At 43.6% G+C, this 27,693-nt stretch overlaps 1 protein-coding gene across 15 annotated transcripts; it reads left to right on the forward strand.

Annotated features, from left to right (window-relative positions):
* Window positions 1-4: 4 nt before the first annotated feature.
* Window positions 5-27,693, forward strand: LOC720214 (uncharacterized). Of its 15 annotated transcripts, XM_077981287.1 has the most exons (7): window positions 5-49; window positions 3,508-3,573; window positions 7,407-7,494; window positions 7,644-7,739; window positions 11,209-11,335; window positions 17,462-19,168; window positions 23,541-27,693. In XM_077981287.1, exons 4-7 carry the CDS (start codon window positions 7,725-7,727, stop codon window positions 23,585-23,587), a joined length of 1,896 nt encoding a protein of 631 aa, XP_077837413.1. In that variant the 5' UTR covers window positions 5-49; window positions 3,508-3,573; window positions 7,407-7,494; window positions 7,644-7,724; the 3' UTR covers window positions 23,588-27,693. The 15 variants fall into 15 exon arrangements, with proteins under 15 accessions (XP_077837413.1, XP_077837401.1, XP_077837400.1 ...); XM_077981275.1 differs by lacking the exons at window positions 7,644-7,739; window positions 23,541-27,693 and adding an exon at window positions 21,507-21,786 and having other exon boundaries at window positions 3,508-3,606; window positions 17,462-19,862; XM_077981274.1 differs by lacking the exons at window positions 7,644-7,739; window positions 23,541-27,693 and adding an exon at window positions 21,521-21,786 and having other exon boundaries at window positions 3,508-3,606; window positions 17,462-19,862.

The following is a 27,693-nucleotide window of genomic DNA, read 5'->3' on the forward strand; positions in this document are numbered from 1 at the left end:
GCGCAGACCAGGAAGCGGATCTCGTGGAGTGACTCTCCCGCCGCGGCGCGTGAGTTTCGCCCTGTCTTGTATTAAGTCTGCATTTCCCAGGTTTCCGGCTCTTCTGTACCTGGGACTTGGGATCCCCACAAACCTGGAAATTCTCGCCCATCCTCCTTCACCCAGAGCAAATTGAGACATCCCCGTGTGAGGCCGGGGGTCGCTTCCTTTGGGTTTTAGGTCTCCCTGAGGCTGGTGCCGTCCCGGGTCTTTCTGCTATAGGGCAATGTATACACTTTCTAACGCGTAGTTTTCCTGCTTTAAACCTTTTTCTGACTCCTCCCGCCCCGCGCTTTTTAAAGTCCTCACCCGATAGGTGGATTCTCGCCCTCGTAGGCCCCTGGAGCGCAGCGCCGCTGCCCCAGTCCCGGGAAGGCCGCGTCCTCTGCCTTGTCCTGGGATCCTGTAGAACCCACCCTTGTCTTAAGGCGCCATCGCCGCTTCACCCCCGTCCTCGTGCGGGGCCCTGCTGCTCCACAGGTCTCCCCACCACAGTCACCGCTTCTCCTGAGCCCGCGTTGAGGAGGTGCCCGGGGCCTGTCCTGTGACACGGGGTGTTCTTGCCTGCCCAGCTCCAGCCCCTGGAAAATGTGCTCCACCGGGATGCAGGAGTCTTACTCCAAACCCTTCTGTGATTGTGTGGGCCAAAGGGATCAGGAGACAGAGAGAGCAATAGAAAACCTGAGACAGAAAAATGAGAAAGACCCACAACAGATGGCAAAGTAGAGGATGCTGAGGGATTTGCCAAGAGACAGCAAAAGTGAAAAGAAAACGATAGGAAAGCAGGAGGAGAAAAGCAACTGGAGAAATGTAGAGAAAAGCTAGATGTACAGAGAGATGAAGGACAGTAAGGTAGGGAGAGGGGCAGCAAAGAGGGAGGCTCATCAGGGTGAGGGAGAGGAGGAGGCATTTGGAGCCAGGGCAGACAGAGCAGAGTGGTGCTGGTGGCAAGGAGAACAGAAGGAGAACCACAGCAGGGAGGACACCTGGGGATCGAGGCTGCCAGAGAGTGGGGTCAGGGCGGTATAACAGGGAAGAGGGAATTTAATGGAGAGAGCAGAGGAGGCGCAGAGATTGTGTTCTGGGAAACTCAGGACTAGAGGGACTGATATGGGGGAGACAGAAGGGTGTTTATTTAAGGTAGGCACTGGCTCAGTGGATTTACATCTAAAAAGCTGAGCATTTCAACAAACACAGAGTGGGGTTTTTTGGTTTCAAAACTGCAGAATAAAAGCAGTTAATCATACATTGATAGGTCACGTAATCTATAGCATAGCGTAACTTGTGTCCTTCCATCGCTGGTGGCCTTGTAGCTGCATTGAAAGAAAAACAAAAACAGCTAAATACATATATTTGTCCTTTTTTTTTCTTCACTCTTGTTCTGGGAAGGTGGGGGGCTGTCTGGAGCTCGTTCCTTTGGCTTCGACTTTGCAAACAGCGTTATCTTATAACTGTCCTTGAAGTGAGCTTGCTAGGCAGAGGAGAACTGGTTCTTCTTTTCTTTTTAACCCTTGCCTTGCCCATTACTTTTCTTGGAGTGAATGAATGCATATTTATTTTTTAATTGTCTGCCTCAGTTTCCTCCCTTAGATGCTTGTTATAAATAAGATTTTAATAGAAAGCATCACTGTTACTGGGTTCTTCATGAAAGAGCAGGTTTTCTTCTTTAGGCACAGGCTGATATTCACATAGAGCTATTAGTTGAGTTGTAGTCTGCCTGGTTGCAATTGCTTCTATCGTTGATTGAATGTTCTTAACAAGGAGAGGTAAGAGGCAAGGGAGTATTAAACAAATTCTTAGTATGGCTAGAACCATTTCTATTAAGGTTTTGAATCTACTGAAGGAGGAAAACCAGCCTCTAAAGAGGGACTCAGAAGTCTACTTTGTCTAAGTGTGGACTGAAACATGGGCTAATTTTTAAATTCTGTCAGTTATTTCTATAAAAGCTTTCCTATTGTCATGGATTTCTAGGCAGCAATTAGTTAGATTAAACTTTCTACATACTCCTTCCTGGGCTAGGAGGTAGTCTAAAGCTAATCTATGTTGGTAGATGGCATTTCTCATTTTTGTGGCTTGCTGGGCCAGTAAGTCGATGCATTTGCTGTTTCATTAGTGATGATTTCACGTACTGCTTGCAACTTTGTGATGCAATTAGAATGTAAATTGGGATGCGGTAGCTTTATGACTTACCTTGTGCCCAGGTAGCTGGCCTAGAGTACTGAATTAGTCTTTCGGGGGCCAATTTGTGTCTTTCTAATCTTCTATTTTTATGTCTTCTCTTATGTCTATACCTCTTTTGTTTTTTTCTTTAATGTTATTGTAGACAGGATACCTTCAAGGTTCTCCCTGTTGCAGTGGGAGTGAGAAGAAACATGGTCTAATGGTTTCCAGTACACAAGCCCTTGTACACTTTCCTGGCAACTGTCCATAGTCGCGAGGCCCACAGATCTAATAGAGACTGGAGGGTGCTTGCCAGGTATTTGGAGCTTCAAGCTGATACTAGATGCGGTTTAGAGAAGAGAAACAGGAGAATGGATTTGGATGAGGTGATCTGGAGTCATCCTTGCCTTGCCACAAAGTTTTCTTTAGTGTTTTATTATAATACTGCTGTCTTAAACAAGTTAATTCTTCTACTGAGTCTTAAAAGCTTTTCTTTAGCGAACAGCACAGTATCTCCTGATAATGGAAGTTTTTAAGAGTGAGGCGCTTGAACATGTCAGCATTGGTTCGGGGGAAGAGTCAGAGTTAAATTATCTTGTGACATTAACTCTTTTGCTTCTTAAGGCCACTGGTCTCCTATGTTAGTCCTTCTACAAACAACGTGAGGAAATGCTTAAGCTGCTAGCAATGTTTTCAGCTACCCGAGCAAACAGGTTTTTAGCTAAAAGAGGAGACTGTGGTAACTTCTGGTCTACGTGCTTATGGAATGATTTGAAGACTCGGAATCATTGGTGTGTAGAGATATGTATGGGGTAACCTGCAGTCCACATCGGTAAGTCTGGCTTTAGAATGGTGCAGTTTACAGGACGACAGGTTTTTGTTTCACAATCTGGTTTTGCCGGCATTTCGGTAAGCATAATTGGCTTTTGTTGTGTGCTGGGGTGCCACGATATGCAATACTCACCATCTTTTTCTGGTGTCCCAGGGGAACAAGGTGGCATGCATATGTATTTATAGTCATTTCTCTAGTATCTCTGTACAGGTGGGTTACCACAGATGGGTGAGTCTAGGTCTGCTGCTGGACAAGCATCAAAATACAGAGAAATAGGCCCTCGGTAAAAGGGAGGGACCTTGGTTTGGTTTAAGAGGGGACTTTCTTTTGACCTTGCATGAATTTTAAACTATTCACCAGGTGAAAACTTGAGGTTGTAACATACATCAGGTTGGTTATTTCCTGGTCACAAATTGAGTAATTGAGTGGGTGGTCTGGTTATAAGTAAAAGTCTTTTTTTTTTTTTTTTTTTAAAGATGGAGTTTTGCTCTTGCCTGACTTGGTGGCTCATCCCTGTGATCCCAGCTACTCAGGAAGCTGAGGTAGGAGGATCGCTTGAGCCCAGGAGCTATAAGGTATTAAGTGCATGCTTCCCTCAAGGCCCTCTGGTCCCTTCTGGACTAATGTTGAAAGATGGGATGGATTGGCATGGAACTGTTGGGGTGGCCAGACCCAACACCAGGCCGCAGGGGCTACGAAGTCCGGTGGAGTCAAAGGAATGAGAAAAGACAAGTTAAGGATGCATAAGGTGGGTCCAGGGGGCCAACGCTAGTATGGAGGCTACAAAAGACCCGAACTCTGGAAGCCCACACTATTTATTCGTGGTCAAACAAAGAAGCAGGTGGTACGACTGTGGGGGTTGAAAGGAAGTGGTGCATCCAGCACATGATCTACAGGTGTGTGGTTTAGCATTTATATGGAACATGTTCTGCTACTTGAGATCATGGGGAACATGTTATTCTAGTTTAAGATACAACCGTTTTCTGAGCCTGGAAGTGCTAAAAGCAAGGAACCAGCAAGTCTAGGCACATTCCAGAGGCCATGAGGCATTTTATTTCCTGAGCCCTGGATTCCATCCAAGCCATGAGGGGTTTGTGGGGAAAAGAATGAGAGATCAGACTGTGGCTGTGTCTATGTAGAAAGAAGAAGACATAAGAAACTCCATTTTTTTCTGTGCTAAGAAAAATTCTTCTGCCTTGAGATGCCATTAATCTGTAACCGTAGCCCCAACCCTGTGCTCACAGAAACATGTGCTGTGTTGACTCAAGGTTTAATGGATTTAGGGCTGTGCAGGATGTGCTTTGTTAAAAATGTGTTTGCAAGTAGTATGCTTGGTAAAAGTCATCGCCATTCTCCAGTCTCAAATACCCAGGGACGCAATGCACTGCAGAAGGCTGCAGGCACCTCTGCCCAAGAAAGCCTGTGTATTGTCCAAGGTTTCCCCCCACTGAGACAGCCTGAGATATGGCCTCATGGGAAGGGAAAGACCTGACCGTCCCCCAGCCCGACACCCATAAAGGTTCTTTGCTGAGGAGGATTAGTGAAAGAGGGAGGTCTCTTTGCAGTTGAGATAAGAGGAAGGCATCTATCTCCTGGTCGTCCTGGAATGGAATGTCTCAGTGTAAAACCCAATGGTACATTCCATTTTCTGAGATGGGAGAAAACCACCTTATGGCTGGAGGTGAGACATGCTGGCGGCAATACTGCTCTTTACTGCATGGAGATGTTTGTGTAAAGTCAAACACAAATCTAGCCCACGTGCACATTAAGGCACAGCACTTTCCTTAAATTTATTTATGACACATAGACCTTTGTTCACGTTTTCCTGCTGACCCTCTCCCCACCATTACCCTGTAGTCCTGCCACATCCCCCTCCCTGAGATAGTAGAGATAGTGATGAGTAAATACTGAGGGAACTCAGAGACCAGTGCTGGCGCAGCTCCTCCGAACGCTGAGTGCCGGTCCCCTGGGCCCCCTGTTCTTTCTTTTTACTTTGTCTCTGTGTCTTATTTCTTTTCTCAGTCTCTCATCCCACCAGATGAGAAATACCCACAGGTGTGGAGGGGCCGGCCCCCTTCAGGGTTTTCTGCCTTGGGCTTAGATTGTAATGCGGAGGGCAGCCTTCCACCCTTTGGCACAGAGCTTGGAGTTCCAAAGGCCACAGGGGGTTTTAGACCCTGGACTCCTTCATGTTCCAAGACTCTTTTTATATTATGTCAGACTAGCAAGCCCTGCCTCAGCTTTTCTCCAACACTCAGCTTTTCCCCAACATGGAACGCTATTGTAAAAGCACCCATGTATTCTTTTTTCTTTTCTTTTCTTTTTCTTTTTTTTTCAGCTGGAGTTTCCTTCTTCTTGCACAGGGTGGAGTGCAATGGTGTGATCTCGGCTCACATGGAACCTGGCCACCCATGTATTCTTGGTTGAAAAAATTTGCTTATGCCGGGCGCGGTGGCTCAAGCCTGTAATCCCAGCACTTTGGGAGGCCGAGACGGGCGGATCACGAGGTCGGGAGATCGAGACCATCCTGGTTAACACGGTGAAACCCCGTCTCTACTAAAAAATACAAAAAACTAGCCGGGCGAGGTGGTGGGCGCCTGTAGTCCCAGCTACTCGGGAGGCTGAGGCAGGAGAATGGCGTGAACCCGGGAGGCGGAGCTTGCAGTGAGCTGAGATCCGGCCACTGCACTCCAGCCTGGACCACAGAGCGAGACTCCGTCTCAAAAAAAAAAAAAAAAAAGAAAAAATTTGCTTATGTCTTAGTTCCACAGATGACCCTCTTTCCCTGTTTTCAAGGTCAATAGCTGTGTATTCGCACTTCTGCATTTTATAAACGTTACTGTGCTTTTCTTGTAAGGCAAAATTAAATGTTGGGAATCAGTGGCATCAGAACCTTGTAAAGAAGTTTCTTTGGCCCAGGCATGTGAAAGATGCTTCTCTAATTTTCAAAGATGGGGTGATAAAGACCAACCCTTCCCATTCGCCCTTCCAGGCCCCATGTAAGAATTCAGGCACACCTCACTCATCTATCACATGAGAAACGTGTTTTTTTTTTTTTTTTTTTTTTTTGAGACAGAGTCTCTGTTATCTAGGCTGTGAGTGCAGTCTGATGATCTAGGCTCACTGCAACCTCTGTTTCCTGGGTTCAAGTGATTTTTGTGCCTCAGCATCCCAAGTAGCTGAGATTACAGGAGTGTGCCACCACACCCGGCTAATTATTATATTTTTGTTTTATTTTGTTTTTGAGTCTTACATTGTCACCCTAGACTGAAGTGCAGTGGCATGATCTCGGCTCAGTGCAACTGCCACCTCCTGGGTTCAAGCGATTCTCCTGCCCCTGCCTCCTGAGTAGCTGGGATTACAGACACCCACCAAGCCCACTTACTTTTTTTAGTTTTAGTAGAGATGGGGTTTCACCATGTTGGCCAGACTGGTCTCAAACTTCTTTTTTTTGAGACAGAGTCTCGCTCTGTTGCCCAGGCTGGAGTGCAGTGGCCGGATCTCAGCTCACTGCAAGCTCCGCCTCCCAGGCTTACGCCATTCTTCTGCCTCAGCCTCCCGAGTAGCTGTGACTACAGGCGCCTGCCACCTCGCCTGGCTAGTTTTTTGTATTTTTTTTTAGTAGAGACGGGGTTTCAACATGTTACCAGGATGGTCTCGATCTCCTGACCTCGTGATCCGCCCATCACGGCCTCCCAAAGTGCTGGGATTACAGGCTTGAGCCACCGCGCCCGGCCTGGTCTCAAACTTCTGACCTCAAGTAATCCACCCTCCTTGACCTTCCAGAGTGCTAGTATTACAGACATGAGCCACCGTGCCTGGCTCAGTTTTTATTTTTAGTAGAGACAGGGTGTCACTGTGTTGGCCAGGCTGGTCTTGAACTCCTGAGCCCAAGTGATCCTCACACCTCTGCCTCCTAAGTAGCTGGGACCACGGACACACATGTGCACAACCATGCCTGGCTAAGTTTTTGTATTTTTGATAGCGATGGGGTTTCACCATGTTACCCAGGTTGGTCTCAAACTCCTGAGTTCAAAAGATCTATCTGCCTCAGCCTCCCAGAGTACTGGGATGACAGGCATGAGTTACCACACCTAGCATCTGCATGGGGTTTGGTCAGGGCTGGGTCTGGGGACCCAGGGCTGGGTCAGGCAGCAGAGCTCATTCCAGCCCAGCTCCCCACTGCTGCAGCATATGTGGGGGCTCCTTCAGGAGAGAAGCGGGAGTTTTCCTGTAGGAGTTTATCATCCCTGGTGCGGTGGGCAGCACAGGGGACCATATTTCCCAGGGTGAGGTCTCCTTTGTATGTTTCATTGCGTTACAGGGAGGGGGTTTCTTGATTCTGAGCAATAAACAACATGTTTCTAACATTCAGGATTGACTTCTAAACACTCTTGGTATGTGAGGAAGAAACCTGGAAGAGGAAGAGGAAAGCAAAGGAGTCAGGGATGGCTCTTCCTCAGGTGAGATGATATTTCGGTGGATTGTTCTGTCTCCTTTCAGAAACGCTGGGCCTTGGAGTTGGGAATCTTCTCTGAGTCTGAAGCGTCCTGCCTGACAGGTTTGCTCACCCTCACCCATGCCTTCCCTCAGTCTCTCTCATCTCACTTAGATTCCGTCTCTTGTGACCCAGTGACATGAACTTGGGAAGAGGCGGCACTGGGCATGGGCCTGGGAAGGGCTCACACCAGACATGGATGGAGACGGGGTGAGGGTCCCGTGGTGTTAGTGCTGTTGGGCAGCAGGGATTGTTCAGGGGCCACATCTGGATGCACTGTCAGGTCTCTGTGGACCAGGATTAGAGCAGCTGCCACTGGAAGTCACGTATTCATGTGCACAACATACATGGTAAATTCTAGAAAAGGAGATCAATACAGAGAAATGTTTTCTGCCTGATTTTTTACTACACTTTTAGGTAATTGAGTGAGTTACTGTGTTTCTGACTCCAAAAATCTTACTAATTAGAATGAAAAGTTTGTACACAGACACGAATGATACAAGGTGTTTTATTCCATCATTATTTTAAGAATATGAAGTCAACCTAAATAATAGGAGATTCATTAAACCATTCTTAGCACATTAAGCTCATGGAGACTGTGATGTTACTATGGAGAGGCTTGTGAAACAGGTGTTTTCAGTAAAAATGGTTACAATTTTTATTATCATTATTATTATTATATTATGATAATGTTATTATATTATGATAATGTTATTATATTTCAAATATACGTCGTCTTGCTCTATCGCCCAGGCTGAAGTGCAGTGACATGATTTTGGCTCACGGCCACCTCCACCTTCGAGGTTCGAGCAGTTCTCCTGCCTCAACCTCCCGAGTAGCTGGGATTATAAGCACACGTCACCATGCCCAGCTAATTTTGTTGTATTTTTATTAGTGATGGGTATCACTATGTTGGCCAGGCTGGTCTCAAACTGCTGACCTCAGGTGATCTGCCCACCTCAGCCTCCTGGAGTGCTGGGATTACAGGTGCAAGCCACAGTGCCCAGCCCCAACAATTATTATTAAATATATATTTTTTCTATTTAAACATCACATGATGAGTATATTTTTTTTGTGGTAAAACTCCAAGCAAAGCTGCAGCTTAGACCCTTGGCCATAAGGCATCTCTGTTCCCAGTCACGTCCTCCACCCTCCTTCCAGCCTCACTGGGGAGCCACTACTGTCAGTTTTGTGCCAGGCATCAGAGCAAGTCTTGTACACGTGTATTTCTGCATCATTATGAGACTTTAGAAAAAATTCTACAATAAATTTTTTAAAAAAAGTTTTTTACAAAGATTAGCTGGGCATGGCGGCACGTGCCTATAATCCAAGCTACTCAGGAAGCTGAGGCAGGAGAATCGCTTGAACCTGGGAGGTGCACGTTGCAGTAGACATTGCAGTAGGACATTGCAGAGATTGTGCTACTGCACTCCAGCCTGGGCACAGAGCAAGACTCCGTCTCAAAAAAAAAAAGAAAAAAAGTTTTTATATTTCTGTTTTCACTTTCGATTTGGGGCTACATGTGAAGGTCTGTTACACAGGTAAACTAGTGTCATCGGGGTTTGTTGTACAGATTATTTCTTCACTCTGGTGTTAAGCCCCATACCCAAAAGTTATTTTTAATTAATTTATTTTTTTGAGACTGAGTTTTGCTCTTGTTGCCCAGGCTGGAGTATAATGGCATGATCTCAACTCGCTGCAACCTCTGCCTCCCAGGTTCAAGCAATTCATCTGCCTCAGCTTCCCCAGTAGCTGAGATTACAGAGGCCTTCTACCATGCCTTGCTAATTTTTGTATTTTTAGTAGAGACAGGTTTCACCATGTTGGGCCAGGCTGATCTTGAACTCCTGACAGGTGATCCACCTGCCTCGGCCTCCCAAAGTGGTGGGATTACAGGCATGAGCCGCCGCGTCTGGCCCCCAATAGTTATTTTTTCTGCCGCCTCCTTCCTCTCCACCCTCCACCCTCAAGTAGACCCCAGAGTCTGTTGTTTTCTTCTTTGTGTTTTAGTAAATATTGTACTTTGATATTTGATTCTGCTGGTTGTGAATTCACATGTTGTCCTGTTAGTAAACATGGCTAGCTTGCTCTTTGCCATCTGCATTGGAAACTGGCTGAACGAAAACATGTGGGTCCTTTGCGATTTTTCCCTGTATAAAGAGTGCCATAGTGGCTGCCTCTGCACACGCCTGCATTCCTACAGATATCTGAACATTCCTCCAGGTCAGGCAGGTGAAAGGATGATTGCTTCCTCTAGGATGGGGCATTTTCTGTTTTCTTAGATCCCACAAGATTCCCCCCCCCGCCGCCCCCAATTGCCGAAGTGTCCTTTTCCAGCAAGATGAGATTCCTCTTCAGTTAAACAAAACTTGCTACTTTTTATATTTTTAAAGCCTTTATATATATAAACACACACACACGTACACATATACATATACACACGCAAATGTATATATTTTGAACAACTTTTACAGTTTGAAAATCTGGGGAAAGTGACAACCCTTAGTATTAACATCTAGTTTTTTGTGAGTCTGTGTAGGCTTCATTATTTTGTTTTATATATATATAACCTATATTATACATATATAACATATTATATATAATGGATATTTATATATTTGTTATATATGACAAATATTTATATTTGTTATGTATATATAATATACATTATATCTAACAAATATATTATTTATATATTTGTTATATATACATATATATTATATATATTATATACATATATAAAATGAATTTTCATACTTTGAGTAATCTAGTTTTCATGTATTTTATTTTGAGACTGGGTCTCACTGTGTTGCCCAGGCTGGAGCACAGTGGCATGATCTTAGCTCACTGCAACTTCCACCCTCAGGCTCAAACCACCTTCCTACCTCAGGCTCCCCAGTAGCTGGAACTACAGGTGCCTGCCACCATGCCTGGCTGATTTTTTTTTTTTTTTTTTTTGAGATGGAGTCTCTGTTCCCCAAGCTGGAGTGCAGTGGTGTGATTTTGGATCATTGCAACATCTACCTCCCAGGATCAAGCAATTCTGCTGTGTCAGCCTCCCAGGGAGCTGGGATAACAGGCATGTGCCACTGTGCCCAGCCAGATACTAGTTTCTGATCTTTCATTGTGAATGTTGTCATCTCTGAAGACATCACCCATACTCTGTCTCATCTAGATACTGAATGTCACTTGGTGTGTCAATAAAAGTTTCTTGGCCGGGCACGGTGGATCACGCCTGTAATTCCAGCACTTTGAGAGGCGGAGTCAGGTGGATCACGAGGTCAGGGATTTGAGACCAACCTGGCCAATGTGGTGAAACCCCATTTCTGCTAAAAATACAAAAGTTAACTGGTCCTGGTGGCGTGTGCCTGTAATTTCAGCTACTCAGGAGGCTAAGGCAGGAGAATCGTTTGATCCTGGGAGGTGGAGGTTGCAGTGAGAGGAGACTGCACCATTGCACTCCAGCCTGAGTGACAGACCGAGACTCCACCTCAAAAAAAAAATAAAAGTTTAGTAAAACACAACTGGGAGGACAAAGTGTGGTGAGAAATCCCTTACGCAGATTTGTTAGAATATTCACTGCATTTAAATCCATGCTTTCACCTTTCTTTCTTCTCATTTTCTGTAAAGATAAGAATTCCGCCCATAACCATTTGGTTAAAATTTGTTTTCCTTTCAGGGTCTATTGACATTCAGGGACGTGGCCATAGAATTCTCTCAAGAGGAGTGGAAATGCCTGGACCCTGCTCAGAGGACTCTGTACAGGGACGTGATGGTGGAGAATTATAGGAACCTGGTCTCCCTGGGTGAGGATAATTTCCTTCCAGAAGTGGGGATGTCCCCTTGCGTATCTTTGTATTTTGTCTTTTTTTTAGATACAAAGTCTTGCTCTGTCCCCCCAGGGTGGAGTGAAGTGGTGGGATCATAGCTCACTGCAGTCTTGAATTCCTGGGCTCAGGTGATTGTCCCACCTCAGCCTTCACCAGTAGCTGGTACAGGTGTATGCCACCATGTTGGGCAAACTTTTAGTTGTTTTTTTTCCAGACGGGGTCTTCCTGTGTTGTTGAAATCCGTCTTGATCTCCTGAGCTCAAGAAATCCTCAGTCTCCCGAGTAGCTGGGATTACAGGCGCCAAACCCCATACCTAATTATGGGCTTTTATTTTTAAGATTTTTGCATACGTGCAGCCGGGTGTGGTGGCTCATGCCTGTAATCTCAGCATTTTGGGAGGCCGAGGTGGGCGGATCACGAGGTCAGGAGATCAAGACCAGCTTGGCCAACATGGTAAAACCTGGTCTCTACTAAAAATACAAAAATTAGCCGTGTGTGGTGGCACTGGCCTGTAAAGCCAGCTACTTAGGAGGCTGAGGCAGGAGAATTGCATGAACCTAGGAATCAGTTTGCAGTGAGCCAAGATCTCCAGTGCACTGCAGCCTGGCGACAAGTGAGACTCCGTCTCAAAAAAATAAATAAAATAAAATAAAATATTTGCATATGTGTGTCCTTAAGGCTAATATGAGTCTATGAGTTTCTTGTAGACAACACATAGTTGGTTCCTGTTCATTGAGCCAGACTTTGCCTCCTGAGTGCAGAGTTAAATACTTACAGCTGAAGTATTACTGATGGAGAAGACCTTACCTTTGTGATTTTGTTACATATTATCTGTATTTCTTGTAGGTTTTTTTGGTTCTTCATTTCTCATTTCCTACTTTTTGTGTTTAATTGCTTTTTTGTGTAGACTTGCTTTGACTCCCTTCTTATTTCCTTTTTGTTTGTTTATTTATGATGGAGTCTCACTCTGTCACCAAGGCTACAGTTCAGCGGTACGGTCTTGGCTCACCACAGTGAGCTCCGCCTCTCGGGCTCAAACGATCCTTGTGCCCCAGTGACTCACCCCTATAATCCCAGCACTTTGGGAGGCCGAGACGGGCGGATCACAAGGTCAGGAGATCGAGACCATCCTGGCTAACACGGTGAAACTCCGTCTCTACTAAAAAATACAAAAAACTAGCCGGACGAGGTGGCGGGCGCCTGTAGTCCCAGCTACTTGGGAGGCTGAGGCAGGAGAATGGCGTAAACCCGGGAGGCGGAGCTTGCAGTGAGCTGAGATCCGGCCACTGCACTCCAGCCTGGGCGACAAAGCGAGACTCTGTCTCAAAAAAAAAACCAGCCTGGCTAACATGGCGAAACTCCGTCTCTACTAAAATACAAAAATTGGCTGGACACTGTGGTGGGCGCCTATAATCCTGCTACTCAAGAGTCTAACCCAGGAGAGTAACTTGAACCCGGGAGGTAGAGGTTGCAGTGAGCCGAGATTGCGCCACTGCACTCCAGCCTGGATGACAGCACGAGCCTCTGTCTCAAAGAAGAAAAAAAAAAAAATCCATAACCTGCAAAAACTACTTTTTCTCTACTAGACCTATGTTTATGTCAGAATTATTTCTGTGTATGTTGCATTTTCATTAACATATATGTACCGTGTTTTTTCATGCTTTTTTCTTCTAAACAACAGAAAAAAAGTTGAATTATGAAGAAAAGGTATACTTACACCAGTTTGTGTATCTGTCCTTTTATTTTCCTATTCATTTATTTATTTGTTGATGAGATGAAGTTTTGTTCTTATCGCCCAGGCTGGGGTGTAATGGCACAATCTCGGGTCACTCCAACCTCCAACTCCTGGGTTCAGGTGATTCTCCTGCCTCAGTATCCCATGTAGCTGGCATTACAGGCGTGTGCCACCATGCCTGGCTAATTTTGTTTTTTTTTTTTGAGACGGAGTCTTGCTCTGTCGACCAGGCTGGATCGCAGTGGCGCGATCTCAGCTCCACGCCATTCTCCTGCCTTAGCCTCCCAAGTAGCTGGGACTACAGGCACCCGCCACTACACCCGGCTAATTTTTTGTATTTTTAGTGGAGACGAGGTTTTGCCGTGTTAACCAGAATGGTCTCGATCTCCTGACCACATGATCCACCCGCCTTGGCCTCCCAAAGTGCTGGGATTACAGGCATGAACCACCGCGCCCAGCCATAATTTTGTATTTTAATAGACACAGGGTTTCTCCTTTTTGGTCAGGCTGGTCTGGAGCCCCCGCCCTCGAGTGATCCACCAACCTCGGCCTCCTAAACTGCTGGGATTACAGGTGTGAACCACCGTGCCTGGCCTCTCTGTCTTTTTATTTACCTTTACTGGAAAACTTTATATATGTTTGTGGGTTGGAGTTGCTCTTTGGACTTCTTTCATTTCTTTCTTTCTTTTTTTTTTTTTTTAAGACAGAGTCTTGGTCTGTCACCCAGGCCGGAGTGTGGTGGTACGATCTTGGCCAACTGCAACCTCTGCCTCTCGGGTTCAAGTGATTCTGCTGCTTCAGTCTCCCAAGTAGCTGGGACTACAGGCACATGACACCACACCCGGCTAATTTTTTCTTTTTTACTTTTTTGTAGAAATGGGGTTTCACTGTGTGAGCCAGGATGGTCTCAATCTCCTGACCTCCTGATCCTCCTGTGTCAGCCTCCCAAAATGCTGGGATTACAGGTGTGAACCACCATGCCTGGCCAGCCTCAAAGTTTTTTTTTTTTTTTTTTTTTTTTTTTTTTTTTTTTTTTTTTTTGAGACGGAGTCTCGCTCTGCCGCCCAGGCTGGAGTGCAGTGGCCGGATCTCAGCTCACTGCAAGCTCCGCCTCCCGGGTTTACGCCATTCTCCTGCCTCAGCCTCCCCAGTAGCTAGGACTACAGGCGCCCGCCACCTCGCCCGGCTAGTTTTTTTTTTTGTATTTTTTAGTAGAGACGGGGTTTCACCATGTTAGCCAGGATGGTCTCGATCTCCCGACCTCGTGATCCGCCCGTCTCGGCCTCCCAAAGTGCTGGGATTACAGGCTTGAGCCACCGCGCCCGGCCGCCTCAAAGTTTTTAAAACATGTTATTGCTATAGATGCCTTCAAGCATTGGAAGATTTATAGTACAGGCTCTAAACTTCCTTTGTTTAATCAGATTTGTCAGTCTTCGGTGATATTGATGATGAGATGCTCCTGTTCCTGTCTCAGTCATTTCACTGTCCTGTCACAAGTAGCTTAGACTGGCCAGCCGAGGTGACTCATGCCTCTAATCCCAGCAGTTCGGGGTGTCAAGGTGGGCGGATCACTGGAAATCACGAGTTTGAGACCAGTCTGGCCAACATGATCAAACCTCGAATCTACTAAATACAAGAAATTGGCCGGGTGCGGTGGCTCAAACCTGTAATCCCAGCACTTTGGGAGGCTGAGAGGGGCAGATCACCTGAGTTTAGGGGTTCGAGGCCAGCCTGGCCAACATGGTGAAACCCCGTTGCTACCAAAAATACAAAAATTAGCTGGGCATGGTGGCGCATGGCTGTTATCCCAAGTACTTGAGAGGCTGAGGCAGGAGAATCACTTGAACCCGGGAGGTGGAGGTTGCAGTGAGCCAAGATTGCCCCACTGCACTCCAGTCCAGGTGACAAAGTGAGACTCCGGGCTGAGGTGGGAGAATCTCTTGAGGCAGGAGAATCCTGCCACTACACTCCAGGCTGGGTGACAGAGCATGACTCGGTCTCAAAAACAAACAGGAAAAGAAACAGCTTAAACTAGGAGGCTTCAGACATAGAAATTTATTTCTCATGAATTTGGAAAGTGAAAAATCCAAGAGCAAGGTGCCAGCCAAATTGGTTGCTGGTGAGAGCCTTCTTCATGGTTTAGTCCAGCCATCTTCCTGCCGTGTCCTGACACGGGGGAAAGAGGAACAGAAAACGAGCTCTTTAATATCTCTTCTTATAAAAGCACAAGTCCTATTCATGAGTAGTCAACACCCATGACGAAATTCTCTCAAAGGCCCCATCTGCTGGAAAATCCTATTGGAGAATAAGAACTCTGAAAATGGCTTTTGGCCAAGAAGAACATTAATACCAGGGAGCCTGCATCATATTTTTTATGTTTTTATTGTGCAATTTGATTTATAAAATGTTTTCTCTGATCTCAGTTTAAACATTTTCCCAGCACACATTCTATGTTTTATATTTTGTGCATAGTGAACTAGATAATTAAGGCCAACAATGCATATATATATAGAATTGCTGTATTGCCTGGCTGTTTCATAAATATAGTTGTGACATGGTAATTGCACCCTCTGACAGTGTTAGTCATTCTTTTTTTTTTTTTTTTTTTTTGAGATGAAGTCTCACCCTGTCACTCAGGCTGGAGTGCAATGGTGCGATCTCGGCTCACTACAACCTCCACTTCCCGTGTTCAAATGATTCTCCTGCCTCAGCCTCCCAAGTAGCTGAGATTACAGGCACCCACCACCACGACCAGCTAATTTTTTTGTATTTTTAGTAGAGTTGGGATTTCACCATGTTAGCCAGGCTACTCTCGAACTCCTGACTTCATGATCTGCCCGCCTCAGCCTCCCAAAGTGCTGGCATTACAGACCTGAGCCACCGTGCCCGACCGTTAGTCAATTGTTATTCCTTATAATGCTGTGTAGTTTTTTGACCTCATAAATCAGAAGGTAGTGATCTTAACATGTATTTCAGTTCTTATATTGTGTGCTCATTGTAAGTAGAAGTTTGGCATTTTTCTTAACAGGGAATTGTTTAGAATTTTGCAGTTTGTATAAATCTACTTATTATTTGCTTGCTGGTTTTATGGATTACAATATTTTACTAATTAAATTTTATGACCGTACATAAGGCTTTTCAGTATCGGTATACAATATAACTGATACAGTCCACTAGTTAATGTCACAAAGTGCCACTGGACACTGTGGCTCACGCATACCATCCCAGGACTTTGGGAGGCTGAGGCAGGTGGATCACTTGAGGTCAAAAGTTCGAGGCCAGCCTGGCCAAATGTTGAAACCTTATGTCCACTAAAAATACAAAAATTAGCCAAGCATGGTGGTGTGTGCCTTGAACCTAAAAGGTGGAGGTTGCAGTGAGCCAAGATCAGGCAGCATTGAACTCCAGCCCATTGTGACACAGCAAACATTTGTCTCAAAAATATAAAAACTAAAAAAAAATTTCAAATGTCACGACATGCATTTTCTGCATGGATTTAGGTAATTTTATGACAGTTATTCAGAAAAACATTGTATTTTTTTTTTTTTTTTTTTTTTGAGACGGAGTCTTGCTCTGTCGCCCAGGCTGGAGTGCAGTGGCCGGATCTCAGCTCACTGCAAGCTCCATCTCCCGGGTTTACGCCATTCTCCTGCCTCAGCCTCCCGAGTAGCCGGGACTACAGAAAAACATTGTATTAACTTTTTTTTTGAGACGGAGTCTCACTTTGTCTCCCAGACTGAAGTACAGTGGTGCAATCTCAGCTCACTGCAACCTCTACCTCTTGGGTTCAAACGATTCTTGTGCCTCAGCCTCCCAAGTAGCTGGGACTACAGACGTGGGCCATCACACCTGGCGAAATTTTGTAATCTTTTCTTATCTTCTCAGTGCTATGATTGTTTGACAACATAGAATTGCCATTGATTTTGGTTATCCTTATATGAGGTTGTTGTGGATTATTTACCAATATAGTATATCATGTGGTCCTTTAGCATTTTTTTGTATACAGTAAATATGCCGTAAATATGAAGAATATATACTTTTCATTGATGTGACAGTGATGTGTTTTGCAAACTGTTAGACACTTTAGGGTCACAATGGAAAAATATTTCTTACTTTAGGCTACACATGTTTGTGCCCTGTCAGTGTTTTGTCATGATATTGGAAATAGGCTTCCGTAAAAATAATCTGAAGCACATGTAATTGCCCTTTATTTGTTAAAAAATCATACGCTTTTCTGTTCCTAAACTTTGAGGGTCATGTTTGGAAAGTTTAAAATAAGTATTGTTTTTTGTGTCGTATTTACACATTTCAGCATTATTTGCCATCTGTACTTAATTTGAAACCTTTTGGTGTTTGTGTTTTGTAGATATCTCTTCCAAATGCAAGATGAAGGAGTTCTTGTCAACAGCGCAAAGCAATAGAGAAGTGTTCCACACAGGGACATTGCAAAGACATGAAAGTCATCAAATTGGAGATTATTGCTTCCAGGATGTTGATAAAGATATTCATGACTTAGAGTTTCAGTGGCAAGAAGATGAAAGAAATGGCCATGAAGCACCCATGACAAAAATAAAAAAGTTGACAGGTAGTACAGACCGATATGATCAAAGACATGCTGGAAACAAGCCTATTAAAGATCAGCTTGGATTAAGCTTTCATTCACATTTGCCTGAACTACATATATTTCACACCGAAGAGAAAATTGATAATCAACTTGAGAGGTCTGTCAATGATGCTTCCTCAGTTTCAACAACCCAAAGAAATTGTTGTAGGCCCAAAACCCATATATCTAATAACTATGGGAATAATTTCCAGAATTCTTCATTATTTACACAGAAACAGGAAGTACATATGAGAGAAAAATCTTTCCAATGTGATGAGAGTGGCAAAGCCTTTAGTAATAGATCACTCTTAAGGAAACATCAGATAATCCATTTAGGAGAGAAACAATATAAATGTGATATATGTGGCAAGCTCTTTAATCAGAAACAATACCTTGTAGACCATCGTAGATGTCACACTGGTGAGAAACGTTACAGTTGTAATGAGTGTGACAAGACCTTCAGTCAGACGTCATCCCTTACATACCATCGTAGACTTCATACTGGAGAGAAACCTTACAATTGTGAAGAATGTGACAAAGCTTTCCATTTCAAATCAAACCTTGAAAGACATAGGAGAATTCATACTGAAGAGAAACCATATGAGTGTAATGAGTGTGGCAAGACATTTAGGCAGAAGTCAATCCTTACATGCCATCGTAGACTTCATACTAAAGAGAAACCATACAAGTGTAATGAGTGTGGCAAGACATTTAGGCAGAAGTCATCCCTTACATGCCATCATAGACTTCATACTGGAGAGAAACCTTATAAGTGTAATGAGTGTGGCAAGAACTTTAGGCACAAGTCATCTCTTACATGCCATCGTAGACTTCATACTGGAGAGAAACCTTACAAATGTGAAGAATGTGACAGAGCTTACAGTTTCAAATCAAACCTTGAAATACATCAGAAACTTCATACTGAAGACAATCCTTACAAGTGTAATGAGTGTGGCAAGACCTTTAGCCGAACGTCATCCCTTACATGCCATCGTAGACGTCATACTGGAGAGAAACCTTACAAATGTGAAGAATGTGACAAAGCATTCCGTTTCAAATCAAATCTTGAAAGACATAGGAGAATTCATACTGGAGAGAAACCATACAAGTGTAATGAGTGTGGCAAGACCTTTAGTCGGAAGTCATACCTTACATGCCATCGTAGACTTCATACTGGAGAGAAACCCTACAAGTGTAATGAGTGTGGCAAGACATTTAGTCACAAGTCATCCCTCACATGCCATCGTAGACTTCATTCTGCAGAGAAACCTTACAAGTGTAATGAGTGCGGCAAGACCTTCAATCAGCAGTTAACCCTTAGACACCATCGTAGACTTCATACTGGAGAGAAACCTTACAAATGTGAAGAATGTGACAAAGCTTACAGTTTCAAATCAAACCTTGAAATCCAACAGAAAATTCATACTGAAGAGAATCCTTACAAGTGTAATGAATGTGGCAAGACCTTCAGCCGGACGTCATCCCTTACATGCCATCGTAGACTTCATACTGGAGAGAAACCTTACAAATGTGAAGAATGTGACAAAGCTTTCCGTGTGAAATCAAACCTTGAAGGACATAGGAGAATTCATACTGGAGAGAAACCATACAAGTGTAATGAGTGTGGCAAGACTTTTAGTCGGAAGTCATATTTTACATGCCATCATAGACTTCATACTGGAGAGAAACCTTACAAGTGTAACGAATGTGACAAGAGCTTTAGTCAGAAGTCATCCCTTATATGCCATCGTAGACTTCATACTGGAGAGAAACCTTACAAGTGTAATGAATGTGACAAGACCTTTAGTCAGAAGTCAAACCTTACTTGCCATCGTAGACTTCATACTGGAGAGAAACCTTACAAATGTAATGAGTGTGGCAAGAACTTTAGTCAGAAATCATACCTTACATGCCATCGTAGACTTCATACTGGAGAAAAACCTTACAAGTGTAATGAATGTGGTGAGGTTTTTAATCAACAAGCACACCTTGCAGGTCATCATAGAATTCACACTGGAGAGAAGACTTAGAAATGTGAAGCATGTGACAAAGTTTACAGTCGCAAATCAAGCCTTGAAAGACAGGAGAATTCATACTGTAGAGAAAGCTTACAAATGTGAAGAATGTCACAAAGTTTTCAGTCGCACATCAAACCTTGAAAGACGTAGGAGAGGCCGGGCGCGGTGGCTCAAGCCTGTAATCCCAGCACTTTGGGAGGCCGAGGCGGGCGGATCACAAGGTCAGGAGATCGAGACCACAGTGAAACCCCGTCTCTACTAAAAATACAAAAAATGTGGCGGGCGCCTGTAGTCCCAGCTACTCAGGAGGCTGAGGCAGGAGAATGGCGGGAACCCGGGAGGCGGAGCTTGCAGTGAGCCGAGATCGCGCCACTGCACTCCAGCCTGGGCAACAGCGTGAGACTCCGTCTCAAAAAAAAAAAAAAAAAAAAAAAAGAAAGACGTAGGATAATTCCTACTGGAGAAAAACCATAAATATGTAAGAGTTTGTGGCAAGGCTTTCAGGCATGATTCGCACCTGGCACAGCATCCTAGAATTCACACTGGAGAGAAGCCTTACAAGTGTAATGAGTGTGACAGAGTCTTTAGTGGGCAGTCAACACTTGTTTACCATCAGGCACTTCATGGTGTAGGTAAACTTTACTGATGTAATGATTGTCACAAAGTCTTCAGTAATGCTACAACCATTGTGAATCATTGGAGAATCCATAATGAAGAGAGATCATACTAGTGTAATAAATTTGGCAGATTTTTCAGATGTTGTTCATACCTTGCAGTTCATCGGTGAACTCATGCTGGAGAGAAACCTTACAAATGTCATGATTGTGGCAACGTCTTCAGTCAAGCTTCATCCTATGCAAAACATAGGATAATTCATACAGGAGAGAAACCTCACAAGTGTGATGATTGTGGCAAAGCCTTTACTTCACACCTCATTAGACATCAGAGAATGCATACTGGACAGAAATCTTACAAATGTCATCACGGTGCCAAGGTCTTCAGTCTGAGTTCACTTCTTGCAGAATATCAGAAAATTCATTTTGGAGGTAGTTGTTCCAAATGCAATGAATAGAGCAAACAATCAAGCATTAATTGACATTAGAGTCAATTCAGCGTTGACTTGAGTTTGAGTTGACTTAACGTTGAGGTCAAGCATTAATTGACATTGAAGTGTTTATGTTAAGAGGATTGGGCCAGGCACAGTGGCTCACACCTGTAATCCGAGCGCTTTGGGAGGCCAAGGTGGGTACATCACTTGAGGTCAGGAGTTTGAGATCAGCCTGGCCAACAGATGTGAGCCATTTTCCCTGCGTGTTTTTCATTTCTTTAACAAAAACTGATAGGGATTTTTATGGGTATTGTGTTGAATCTAAATCACATTGGGTTATATAATCATTTAACAATATTAATTTTTCCAAACCATCAATATGGATTGTAGCTCTATGTTTTTAATCATTTCAATCAATGTTTGTAGATGTCAAGGTACAAATTTCTGACCTTTTTATGTTTGTTTCTTTTTTTTTTTTTTTTTTTTTTTTGAGATGGAGTCTTGCTCTGTCACCCGGGCTGGAGTGCAGTGGCCGGATCTCAGCTCACTGCAAGCTCCACCTCCTGGGTTCATGCCGTTGTCCTGCCTCAGCCTCCCGAGTAGCTAGGACTATAGGCGCCGGCCACCTTGCCCGGCTAGTTTTTTGTATTTTTTTTTTTTAGTGGAGTCGGGGTTTCACCATGTTAGCCAGGATGGTCTTGATCTCCTGACCTCGTGATCCACCCGTCTCGGCCTCCCAAAGTGCTGGGATTACAGGCTTGAGCCACCGCGCCCGGCCGTTTATTTCTAAGTATTTCTTAATTTAAGTTCTCCAGCAAATGGAAGTGTTTTAAAATTTCCTTTTAAAATTGTTTATTGTTAGACTGTGGAAATTCAACTAATTTTTTGGTGCTAATACAGTATTGTGCAAATCCACTGAATATGTTACTTAGTTCCAGTAGTATTTTGGTTGACTCTGTGATTTTCTACACAGAAGATCATGTCATCTACAAACAAATATAATTTTACTTCTTTCTTTCTGACTTGGATGAGTTTTATTTCCTCTGCTATTTAATTGCTCTGTCTAGGACAGCCAGTATTGATTGAATAGAAGGGGTGAGCGCATTCTAGCATCATGTGAGGTCCTACAGGAAGAGCATTCCATTTTCCCTGCTTGGTTATTTATTCATTTGTCATTTCATGGATGGTCTTTCTATTGTTGAGGCAAATTTCCTTTTCTATCTATTTTGTTTAGGATTTCTATGATGACTGGATTTTGAATTTTGTGAAATACTTTTTTCCATCTATTAAGATGATGTGGTTTTCATCTTTCATTCTGTTCAAGTGGTATATCACATTGATTTGCTTGAATATGTTGAACCATCCTTGCATTCCAGAAATAAGTGGCACTCGAATATCTACATTTTTTAAATGTCCTCTTGAATACAGTTTTCTAGTACAAGGGATCTTGAAGAAGTTCATGGAAAAATACATATTATGAGAAAATTGTGCATGAATTTCACAGTTTTTGCACCAAAATAACCTGGTGCATGCCTGTAATCTCAGCTTCTCTGGAGGCTGAGGCAGGAGAATCACTTGAAGCCATTTGGCAGAGATTGAGGTGAGTTGAAATCACGCCATTGGACTCCAGCCTGGGCAACAAGAGTGAAACTCCATCTCAAAAAAAAAAAAATAGAAAAAGAAATAGAAAACATCACTGATTGGTGAAAGCTATTGAATTAGACAGAAATGTAACTCTGAAAATATATATTTAGGCCGGGCGCGGTGGCTCAAGCCTGTAATCCCAGCACTTTGGGAGGCCGAGACGGGCGGATCACGAGGTCAGGAGATCGAGACCATCCTGGCTAACACGGTGAAACCCCGTCTCTACTAAAAAATACAAAAAACTAGCCGGGCGAGGTGGCGGGCACCTGTAGTCCCAGCTACTTGGGAGGCTGAGGCAGGAGAATGGCATAAACCCGGGAGGCGGGGCTTGCAGTGAGCTGAGATCCGGCCACTGTACTCCAGCCTGGGCGACAGAGCGAGACTCCGTCTCAAAAAAAAAAGAAAAAGAAAATATATATTTAAATATTGAATAATGAGCATTTCTGAATGGTGTGTATATACATATATATTTTGTATGTGATTTCAGATGCAATTTTAGATATTGTATGAAATTGTATAGGCAGAAGGATACAGCACAAACTGGTAAAAATTATGTCTAGATATAAATGACTACTTTTTATTTTAGTGTTTAAATATTTTATTACATTTGTTCAGGTGAGTGTTAATTTTCTATTTATGCATTGCCACAGTATAGCCAGCAGTTTACTACAACACTCATTTATTTTCTCACAGTTCATAGATGAAAAATGTGTCAGGTTTTTGTGGGTACTCTGGTTTCACAAGGCCAAAATCAAGGTCAAAGCCATGGGATCGAGTCTGAGATTGTGGGGGCAGAATTTCCTTCTAAGCCCATTCAGATTGTTGTCAGAATTCATTTCTTTCTCCTGGTCCCCATATATTCAAAATCCAGCACGTGAAATCACCCTCACGCTCCTGGGTCCTAACTTCCTCTGCTTTTGCATCTCTCTGACATACATTTCTGCTTCAAGGACACATAGGACCTACCCAGATAATCCAGGATAACTATTTATTTTTTTTCTTTTTTTGTTTTTCTTTTTTTTTTTTTTTGTGAGACTGAGTCTTGCTCTGTTGACCAGTCTGAAGTGCAGTGGTGCAATCTCTGCTCACTGCAACCAGTGCCTCCCGGGTTAAAGCGATTCTCCTGCCTCAGCCTCCCGAGTAGCTGGGATTACAGGCACACACCGCCGTGCTGGCTAATTTTTGTATTTTTAGTAGAGATGGGGTTTCACCATGTTAGCCAGGCTGGTCTTGAACTCTTGACCTCAAGTGATCCACCCACCTCGGCCTTTCAAAATGCTGGGATTACACACAGTTTTCTCTTTCAAAGTCAGATGAGGTCAGGCATGGTGGGGGGTGCCTATAATCCCAGCTACTCAGGAGACTGAGGAAGGAGGATCGCTTGAACCAGAGCGGCGAGGATGCGGTGAGCCAAGATCGCGCCACTGCACTCCAGCCTGGTTGACAGAGCAAAACTGAGTCTCAAAAAAAAAAAAAAATTCAAATGACTAGTAACCTTCATTAATTAGGAAATTACCAGCCAAATTCCTTTTGGTAGGTAGCATAACATAAACACAGGAGTAGCACCAGGAGTTGGAGACCTGCCTGCAACATCATAGGACCAGTAAACTTTTTTGCACTAAGAAAAAAATTAGTCTAGCTAGAAAATTATTAACATTTGGAATATTTCTGTAAAGAGAAATTGGTATACTATGTATTGATAAACTACATTTGTAATACTATAGTTTACATAGTAAAATATTACATAGTAAAATATATTTTATTTATTTCATATATTTATATTAATTATATTTATATAAAATATAGTATTTTATAGTAAAGTATGGTATTTTACAATACTGTATTTTACATGATCTCGTACCATTTTATGGCTGCATAGGCCATGATGTATGGGTACCACAATAACTATACATCAATATAATTAACTATACATCAATATAATTGTATAGTAATATATATTTAAATATTGGTAAACTATATGTTTCTACGAAATTTCTATATTATTTGGTATTCAGTTGTGCTCATGAGTCGATTTATTTCTTTTTTTTTTTTCTGAGACCAGATCTTGTTCTGTAGCCCAGATCTGGGGAGCAGTATTGCAATCTCGGCTCACTGCAACCTCTGCCTCCCAGGTTCAAGCAATTCTCCTCTCTCAGCCTTCCAAGTAGTTGGGATTACAGGCGTGCACAACCATGCCCAGCTAATTTTTGTATTTTTAGTAGAGACGAGGTTTCACCATGTTGGCCAGGCCGGTCTCGAACTCCTAACCTCAGGTGATCTGCCTGCCTAGGCCTCTCAAAGTGCTAGGATTACAGGCATGAGCCACCGTGCCGGACCAGGTTTCTTTCATTTTTAAAAGACTTTTAAGTTCAAACAGGTGCAGGTTTGTTACATAGGTAAACATGTGTCATGGAGTTTGTTGTACAGATCACTTCGTCATCAGGGTATAAATTCTAGAGCCCACTAATCATATTTCCTGATCCTCTTCCTTCTCCCACCCTTCGCCCTCCAATAGGCCCCAGTGTGTGTTGTTCCCCTCTATGTATCTGTCTTCTCATCATTTACCTCTGTCTTATAAGTGGGAACATGTGGCATTTGGGTTTGTGTTCCTGTGTGAGTTTGCTAAGGAAAATGGCCTCCAGCTCCATCCATGTCCCTGCAAAGGACATGGTCTCGTTCTTTTTTATGGCTGCATAGTCCGTGAGGTATAGGTACCACATTTTCTTTATCCAGTCCACCAGTGATGGGCATTTAAATTTCTTCATGTTTGCTGTCGTGAATACGGCTGCAGAGAACATATATGCACATGCGTCTTTATGATAGAACAATTTATATTCCTTTAGGCATGTATCCAGTAATGAGATTGCTCGGTCAAATGATATATCTGTCTTTAGGTCTATTTTGTGGAAGGCAGAGTGACAAGTTCAAAAATTTTTAATTTAAACTAATGGCTTTATGTTCTTCCTTTCACTTCCTTTCATGTCTTTCAAAATCCATCTTAAGCACTTTGCCTGATTCCAATCATCTGCATATAGCTTAAACTATCAAAGATCTAAATATTATAAGAAAATCTACTTTGGGTGGAAAGACTTCTCTGGGAGGCAGAGAATCCACTGAGACATACGTAGCGTGTGTTAGGTGCCTGACATACCAGACCTCAGTATTTCCTGCTTCCTTCTTGTGAGACCCTCTCTGCCTCCAGGGATCAAAGAGAAGAATCTCCCCAGACACTCTAAAATCCCTTTGGAGATGCTACCTAGGAATTAGTAAATGTTTTGTTCGTAATTACAACAGGGAAATAAAGTTTTAAAAATATAATAGCGTCCTAGGACTGCACTGTTACCCGTGACAGGTAAAATGATCATTGCAGTTGTGAGAGCAGGTCAGTACACAGAACCACAAGCCCATATCTAGCAGCCTGGCTGCTGCCCTCTAATATAATACTGACTGGCATGACCAGGTCACTGAGCTCACCATCCAGACAGAAGGATGGGTCAGGTGAGTGTTTTATGCTTCAGTTTGACAGGTAGAGTCTGGAATAGAAGGAGGTATATAAGAAGTCCAGATATGGCCGGGCGTGGTGGCTCACGCCTGTAATCCTAGCACTTTGGGAGGCCAAGGGGGGAGTGGATTGCCTGAGGTCAGGAGTTCGAGACCAGCCTGGCCAACATGGCTAAACCCATCTCTACTAAAAATACAAAAATTACCGGGCTTGGTGGCGAGCACCTATAATCCCAACTACTCTGGAGGCTGAGGCAGGAGAATCGCTTCAACCTGGGGAGCGGAGGTTATCATGAGCCGAGATCATGCTGCTTCACTCCATCCTGGGTGTAGGAGCGAAACTCCATCTTGGGAGAAAAAAAAAAGGTCCAGATAAGTGATCACATCAAGAAAAGGGAATCTTAGGGGTTTGAAACTAGTCTAATGTCAAAGCCACACAGGAAGGAGGAATAATTCCTGGAGCATGAGCTGAGCGAGGAAGGAGAGTTGGGGACTGTAGACCCTATCCCAGTCCTTGATGGCTCCTAATGTAGTTTAGTTTAATCCTTCCATAATAATGATTTTTTGGTATTTAATCCACATGATGATGAAACCTGGGTTTTAAGGTCCTTGAAGACTGGAACTCTAAAATCTATCTGTGGTTCAGCCACTTTACACAAATCATAGAAAGACTATTAAGGATAATTAGAAGTATGCCCTTATGACCCTAATGCTGGAAATCATTGGGATAAATCTACAAGAATTATCTAATACTGTGCGGAATCCGCGCCCTCAAGTGGCAGTTGCTGGCATAGAAATGTTATCTCAAAGTTCTCTGAAGGGCTAAATGGAGAGTCATTGTTTCTCTGTTGAAAACATAAGGAGTCTGTTGATTATGGTGAGACTGTTTTCAGTCTTGAAGTTAGGAAGGCAACGTTTAGGGAACAGAAAAGTTTCTAATAATCAGTTTTAGATAGCAGTTGTCAGTCTTGGAATATCTTGTAATGCTGTTGTCTGGCTTAGAAGAAACTCTAATATCCAGTTCTCATCACAATACAGTAAGTTGGTGAGGTGATGCATATGTTAATTAGCTTGATTGAATCTTTCTACAATGTATACATAGATCTAAACATCCCATTATATCCCCTAAATAGACACAATTATTGGCCAGTTAAAAATAAATAAATGTGACGGGGCGCAGTGGCTCACACCTGTAATCCCAGCATTTTGGGAGGCCGAGGCAGGTGGATCACTTGAGGTCAAGAATTCAAGACCAGCCTGGCCAACATGGCGAAACCCCATCTCTACTAAAAATACAAAAGATTACCTGGGCGTGGTGGCAGGCACCTGTAATCCCAGCTACTTGGAAGGATGAGGCAGGGAGAATTTCTTGAATCCAGGAGGTGGAGGTTGTGGTGAGCCAAGACCGCGCCACTGCACTCCAGCCTGGGCAACAGAGTGAGGCTCGGTCTCAAAAATAATAAATAAATAAATAAATAAATAGGGCCATGTGCAGTGGCTCACACCTGTAATCCCAGCACTTTGGGAGACCGAGGTGGGCGGATCACGAAGTCAGGAGATCGAGACCATCCTGGCCAACATGGTGAATCCCCATCTCTACTAAAAATACAAAAATTAGCTGGGCGTGGTGGCGCATGCCTGTAATCCCAGCTACTCAGGAGGCTGAGGCAGGAGAAATGCTTAAACCAGGGAGTCAGAGGTTGCAGTGAGCCAAGATCGCACCACTGCACTCCAGCCTGGCGACAGAGTGAGTATCCATCTCAAAAAATAAAATAAAAAAATAA

Source organism: Macaca mulatta, chromosome 19 (genome assembly GCF_049350105.2).
Source record: "Macaca mulatta isolate MMU2019108-1 chromosome 19, T2T-MMU8v2.0, whole genome shotgun sequence".
Lineage (NCBI taxonomy): Eukaryota > Metazoa > Chordata > Mammalia > Primates > Cercopithecidae > Macaca > Macaca mulatta.